The sequence below is a fragment of the Oryzias melastigma genome, unplaced genomic scaffold (assembly GCF_002922805.2).
Source record: "Oryzias melastigma strain HK-1 unplaced genomic scaffold, ASM292280v2 sc00760, whole genome shotgun sequence".
NCBI classification, from domain to species: Eukaryota; Metazoa; Chordata; class Actinopteri; order Beloniformes; family Adrianichthyidae; genus Oryzias; species Oryzias melastigma.
Genome location: NW_023417347.1, coordinates 3,365 through 10,429, shown reverse-complemented (window position 1 = coordinate 10,429; position 7,065 = coordinate 3,365). Strand labels below are relative to the sequence as shown.

General features: G+C 42.5%; 1 protein-coding gene across 1 annotated transcript; it reads left to right on the top strand.

Annotated features, from left to right (window-relative positions):
- Nucleotides 1-3,614: 3,614 nt before the first annotated feature.
- Nucleotides 3,615-4,767, top strand: LOC118598465 (the record flags this gene model as incomplete). The annotated part of the gene is given in 1 exon segment (XM_036211166.1): nt 3,615-4,767. A coding segment is annotated over 1 exon segment (1,153 nt), but the record flags the coding sequence as incomplete, so codon positions are not given.
- Between the last annotated feature and the right edge of the window lie 2,298 nt (nt 4,768-7,065).

Here is a 7,065-nt window from a genome sequence, read left to right as displayed (position 1 = left end):
CATCCAAGGACTAACCAGACCCAACCCTGCTTAGCTTCCGGGATCAGACGAGATCGGGCGCGCTCAGGGCGGTGTGGCCGTAAAGTGTCGTGATGTTCCACAGAAAGAAACCAGTAAAGAAGAACAAACCTGCAGAAGAGAAACATCTGGATCCGTGTCTCCTGTTTCTTCTGCACATCTGGATCATCCATGAAGAAAAACAAAGCTACAGCAGAGCTGTTCCTCCATCAAACACTAGGAGGAACACTGAGTTGAAAGAAACAACAAAGAGTCTCTGAGGGAGGGGGGGGTGTGGATCGACCTTTGACCTTCGAGAGAAATTTAACAGAAGCTCAGATAGAAAAGTTTGAAACTGGAAACCTGTTTGACCTGTTTTGATCAGAACCAAGACGAGGAGCTGAGATGTGGAGACTAAAGAGGAAAGATCAACATGAAGCTTCATCTTCTCTGCATGTTCCTCACAGTCAACAGTGGTCAGTGTGAGGATAGAGGAGCCACTGAGTCAGAGGTCATGTGATCAGATCTGCAGAAACATTCAGGAGAAAGGCTGAAGCTGATTGGTCCAATCCAGAAAGCTGACTGAAAGGAAAGAGTCAGAAGAGACCAGAAGGAAAAAAAAGGTTTTCTTTCATTTCTCTGAACAGCTGATCTGAAGACACAAATCTAAACAGTGATGACAAACAACAACACTCAGCAGAATCAACACAACATGAAGAAGTAATCTGTTCTTAAAGCAAAGCAGAAGAGGAAGACACAGAATCACATATCAGTGCTGCAGCTGAGTTCACATGGTGAGTGGAGACTTCTTTAGATCTTGGAAGAAATGTAACTCTGTTTCTTTTTTTAACTTTGTCATGACTAACTTGACTGTTTCTTTCTGAATGTTTGAAGAAAAGATATTTCTCTACAAACTCTCATCGCTGCTGTTTAAAGATTTGATCTCATTATTGATCAACAGATCTGTCTTATTGATCGGTTACTGTTTCACTGATCAATGAAAACATGGAAACAACTGGTGTTTTTACTGTGTTTTTACAAAATAAACTGTTGTTCATTAAAATGAAACTGCTGAATCATCAGAGTGGGACAGATCAGCTGACTGCTGCTTCCTGTCAGAACTTTTCAGAACTCAGACAGAAGAAAGAGTTTCTGTCAGAAACACAAACATCATGAAGGTTTTATTTCTGACACCTAAACCTTCCTGGGGCCCGTTTCAAAAAGCAGGTTTTGTTGGAAATTCAGTAAAACTTGAGTTTCTGGTTTCAGAAAGAGAGGTAACTTAAACCCGTCAAAGTGGGTGAAACCAAGCTCGTTTCAAGAAGCGGGTTAAGCTGAACTCAGAATCAATCACTATGGCAACTGAGTCTGTGAACGAAACCTGGTCGGTAGCAGGTTTTCTTCAGGAAACTTATAGTTCTCTGCGGTCTCCGCCCCTTTTTAAAGTGAAAGATGTTCAAATATGAGTTCCTCATTAACATTTAGAGAACATTCACATTAGAGACGTCACGTTTCCACCACGCAGAAACCAAAATGACATGTTCATTCATAGAGGATCATGTAGAGAGGAGGCTGATTAATCCAGAGGAAATGTTATTTACGTCGGTAGAGGATTTGGAGGACACGAGTCGACTGACTGCAGTTTCCCCGATTCATTTTTATTTGAGCGATATTATAAATAGTGAGTTTTTCATCTACCGTGCAACAAATGTTAGCTCGGTTGTCAGCAACGCTGCTTCCTATTACGGAAACCCGAGTTTGAATTCCGGTTATAGAAAGTGTTTTTATTCTTAAAAAAGACAACAAAAAAAATAAAAATCAGAAAATATTTTTTAAGTCTAAATAAATGCTTATTTAACATATTAGGCTATTATAGCTACAGTGTTACTTTTACCGTGCAATGATATCCGTGTGTGTGGGGGGTGGGGGTGTGGAGGGTGAAGGTAAACGGTCATTCATGCGATTGCGGCGATTACTGGTTAAATTCGTAACAGATCTAAAACTATTCCTTACTCAACAGGTGACAAAATGACCTTCCTGACATTATTTATTCATTATCTGAAATGATTCAAATGTAGACGTACGCATTAACTGCAGATATTTCACCGCTGCAGCTGTGTTGCTTTCTTGATGAAAATATGCTTGTAGTCGCCATATGCTTGCAGGAACTTGTCAATTTCCATCGCCGAAAGTATGAAACTCTAAAGATGTTTGCTCCCGTTGCCATGGTGAATCGTGCTGTCTTTGCACCATTGATCAGGGCTTTTCATGGTCACACCTGATTCTGGTTCTAACAACTTCAAGTTGATTGAATCAAACCTTCTCAGCTGTTCTGAAACCGAAAACTCTGAGTTTGAGAATTTTGAGTCCGTGGACTCAGGTTTCAACTCTAAATTTGTTGAACCTGCTTCTTAAAACGGGCCCCTGTTCTCCTCTATCATCCGAATCTGTGTGGGAATCAAAGTTCATCTGAAAGTCTCTGTTGGAGCTTTGAGAGGAATAATTCATGTCTTTTTCTTTCTTTTCTCCTCATTCTTTGATTTGTGTCTCTTGTTCTTGATCTGCTTCATGTTTCCTGAATCGTAGAAACAGGAAGTTTGTTGTTTGTTTGTCAAAGTGAGTGAATGAGTGAAATGTTGCTCCATCATGGAGTGTTTGCTGCTGCAGCTCCATGTCTCCATCTGGTGGAGGGAGAGCAGAAGTGCAGCAGCTGATGTTCAGCAGCTTCCTCTGTCCCACACTGCTGTCTGACTGCATTCACCTGAACCTGAGAGGAAACACAAGAGAAGAGCAAATCAGTGGAGAAGCAGCTGATCTGTTAGTGAAGGAGGATCAGAGCTGATGATGATGAGCCTTCTAGCAGGCTGCATCACAGTGTGGTATAGAAACTGCACCTTTGAGAGCTGAAAAGCTCTACAGAAAGTGGTCCGAGCAGCAGAGGACATCACCGGCAGCACCCTTCCTTCCATCCAGGGCATTTATTCCTGCAGAAGTCTGCTTAAAGCATGCAGCATCACCAAGGACCACACTCACCTAGGGAGAGGACTTTTTCAACTGCTACCCTCTTGCAGACGATACAGGAGCCTGCCAGCATGCACAAAAAGACTCAGAGACAGCTACTACTCCCAAGCTGTCAGATTTCTGAATTCAAAATAGCACTTTTAAATATTGAGGCTAGACATGTGTTCCGATTTATGTAAATTACTTATGTGCAACATATTTGAACCCATCCTGACCATAATACTAGTTTCATATTCTATATATCCCATTCGTTTTATGTACCTAGATTATCATCACAGTCTTTTCCCCTTTGTATTACTCTTTTTTGTATTTTTTTCCTACTACTTAGTTTGATTGCAGTATGCAATCAAACTATTGTTCTTCTGTTTTCTTATTTTTCTTCTTCTTCTTCTTCTGTGTGGCAGGAGTGTGGTTGGAGGAGCTGAAGAGTTTGTGGTTTTGTTTGTCTTTTTCTGCTTTCTTTTCTTTCCTTTTTTCACATTGGTGTTGGTATAAGGTTTAAGTGGACTTTTTTGGGGGGTTTGTTGGGTTTTTGGGAGGGTTTCGGAGGGTTTGTTTTTGGTGGTGGGTGTGGAGCTGGTGGCGTGTTGGACGCCATGGCTCTCACTTCGCTTACCAGAAAACATGGAGTTAAAACTTGCACCGGCTCTCTCCACAGCGTGGAGGAGGTGGCTTTGGCCGTGGGTGCTGTTATAGGGCATACATCTGTTAAATCTGCTGCCAGAATGAGTGGCGCGGTCGTTTTGTTTGTGGAGAGGGTTGACCAGGTGAACACGCTAGTTGAGACAGGTATATCTATCAATGGCGTGTTTGAACCTGTCATGCCGCTCTCTCAGCCAGCGACTAAGATCACACTCTCTAATGTTCCCCCGTTCATCAGTGACGGGTTTCTGATACGGGAGTTGTCCAAACACGGGAAGGTGGTGTCACCTGTGCGTAAGGTTCTGTCTGGCTGTAAGTCTCCGCTGCTGAAACACATCGTGTCTCACCGCAGACAGGTCTTCATGATCCTTTATAATAAAGGGGAAGACTTCAACTCAGTGTTTAAGGTCCGTGTGGATGATTATGATTACGTGCTTTTTGCTACTTCCGCCACTTTCAAGTGTTTTGGTTGCGGTGCTGACGGGCATTTGGTGAAAGCCTGTCCGGACCGCGCCGTTTCAGCCCCGGGGGGCGTGACCGCTGCGGCGGCAGGTGGTGTGGCGGACGCTCAGAGTGAGCAGAGCGCTGATCGCCCCGTACCCGTGGCGCGTCGGGCACCTTTGGTCGGGCGTCCTCCCATGGACCTACCGGCTTCTGTGGAGCCCGTGGAAGAAGAACCTCAGCAGGCGGGCGAGCCTGGAGAGAGCGCGGTGAGTGGGGAGGGTGTGAGCGGAGACGGTGTGGTGGAGGGACAGGTGAGTCAGGATGCCGAGGGCGTTCTCTCAACAGAGGCAGATGTTTCGGTGGAGGGGATTGTGAGTGTTGGTGTCACTGAGGTGATGGATGAACTGGGGGTTGGTGGTGAGGCTTCTGACGGTGCCGCTGCGTGTGTGGAGGAGGGGGGCCCGGAGCCCTCCGAGTGTTGTGGGCCGAATGTGGGGCGGTCCGGGGTGGGTGCCGTTGCTATGTGTGTGGGAGGGGGAGCTGATGAGGTTGAGGCGCGTGGATCAGAGCAGTCGGGGGTCTCTCTGAAACGACGGAAGCGGAGCTCCGCCTCCGCGGATGTCAGCGTTAAAGCCAGTAGACTGGTGGCCACGGAGGGGGCGGCTGCGTCTGAGGGCAGTGACAGTGCGGGATGCGGGTCTGACTGCAGTGTACTGTCTCAGGGCAGCTCTTTGCTGTCTGCTAGTCAGGACATGAAGCTGTATCCTGCTCAGATGTTCAAGCTTTTTCTGCAACAAACCAAGGGCTTTAAGAAGCTGAACATTCCTTCTTATTTCCCTGACTTAAAGGTTTTTTATTTGTCTGCTAAGCACCTCATCAAGTATAGGGCTGAGTCTGACCTGACTGATCAGGAAATTTACAGACTGAGAAAACAGATGCAAAAAGTCCGACAACAACTTGGTATTTGAATTCATGATGGGTTGGTTATTCTGTTTATTTTCTATATTTTTTGCTTTTCCCCCCTCATATCTGATGGATTCTTTCAAAGTGGGGAGTTTGAATGTTAATGGTGCTAGGGAACCTTTAAAGAGGGCCCTGATCTTTGAAACTATGAGAGCCAAACACCTTGATGTTTTGTTTCTTCAAGAGACCCACAGTGATCCCAGTTTGGAGGTGGACTGGACTAGGGAGTGGGATGGTGAGGTCTTTCTGAGCCATCACACCTCAGCTAGTGGAGGGGTGGGATTTTTGTTCTCCAGGAGGTTTGTTCCTGTTTCTATAGAGGTGGAGCATTTTATCGCAGGAAGAGTTTTTTTGGTTAGAGCTGTATTTGAGCGTTTTTCTGTGCTCTTAGTGAATGTCTATGCTCCTACTGTTGGTGCTGAGAGGAAGAGCTTTTTTGTACGACTGAATGAGAAATTGGATAGCTGTAGTTCGGAGGACTTTTTATTTTTTGGGGGGGATTTTAATTGCACAGAGTCTGAGTTTTTGGACCGCAATCATACAGAGCCTCATCCAGCCTCACAGCACGTGCTGAGGCAGCTGGTCTGCTCTCATGGCCTGGTGGATGTGTGGAGAAGGATGCATGCAGACTGTCGGAAATATACTTGGTCCCGTATTTATGGCAATAGGTTGTCTCTTGCCCGTCTTGATCGTTTTTATTGTTTTAAGCATCATTTTAATGTTTTTAAATCATGTGATATTTATCCTGTTGCTTTCACTGATCATTCTCTTGTTGTGTGTGATTTTTATGCAAGAGCTTTTTCACCTAAAAGTGCGTATTGGCATTTTAATTCTGTTTTGTCACTGGATGCTGATTTTAAAGATGCTTTTAGTTTTTTTTGGAATCTTTTTAGACACAGGAAGAATGATTTTAGCTCTCTTAGGCAATGGTGGGACCCTGGTAAAAGTGAAATTAAGCTTTTGTGCCAGCTGTACACACTCAATGCTACGCGTGATTACTGTCGGTTTATTAAAGACTTGGAGNTTCTGTGTAAAAATGTAAATCATATTTGGTCTAAAATGCTTAATAGCTCTGATGATATAAAAGTTACAGTCACCAAACTTTCTATACTGATTAACAATAAGCTCATTGTTGTACTACAACAAAGATTTTTGCAGAAATGTACTTTTTTCATTTTTGGGGGAATTTTCTACATAATCTTCGATCATATTTAGCCTAAAAGGCTTAATAGCTCTAAAGATATTAAGGTTAGAGTCACCAAACTTTCTATACTGATTAATGATGAGCTCATTGTTCTACTACAACAAAGATTTCTGCAGAAAGTTACTCTTGTCATTTTTATTTTAGATTTATTTGTATGAAAATATGGATCATATTTGGTCTAAAATGCTTAATAGCTCTAAAGATATTAGAGTCACCAAACTTTCTGTACTGACTAATGATGAGCTCATTGTTCTACTACAACAAAGATTTCTGAAAAAATTGACTTTTTTCATTTTTTTTAGGAATTTTCTACATGATTTTCGATCATATTTGGTCTAAAATGCTTAATAGCTCTAAAGATATCAAAGTTAGAGTCACCAAACTTTCTATACTGATTAATGGTGAGCTCATTGTTCTACTACAACAAAGATTTTTGCAGAAATTTACTTTTTTCATTTTTTTAGATTTTTTTTGTATGATTTTCGATCATATTTAGCCTCAAATGCTTAATAGCTCTGAAGATGTTAAGGTTAGAGTCACCAAACTTTCTGTATTGACTAAGGATTAGCTCATTGTTCTACTACAACAGAGATTATGGCAGAAAATCACTTTATTCACTTTTTCAGATTTTCTGTGTAAAAATGTAAATCATATTTGGTCTAAAATGCTTATTAGCTTTGATGATATAAAAGTTACAGTCACCAAACTTTCTGTATTGACTATAAATGAGCTCATTGTTCTACTACAACAAAGACTGTGGCAGAAATTTACTTTTTCTTTTTTTTTTTTTTTTT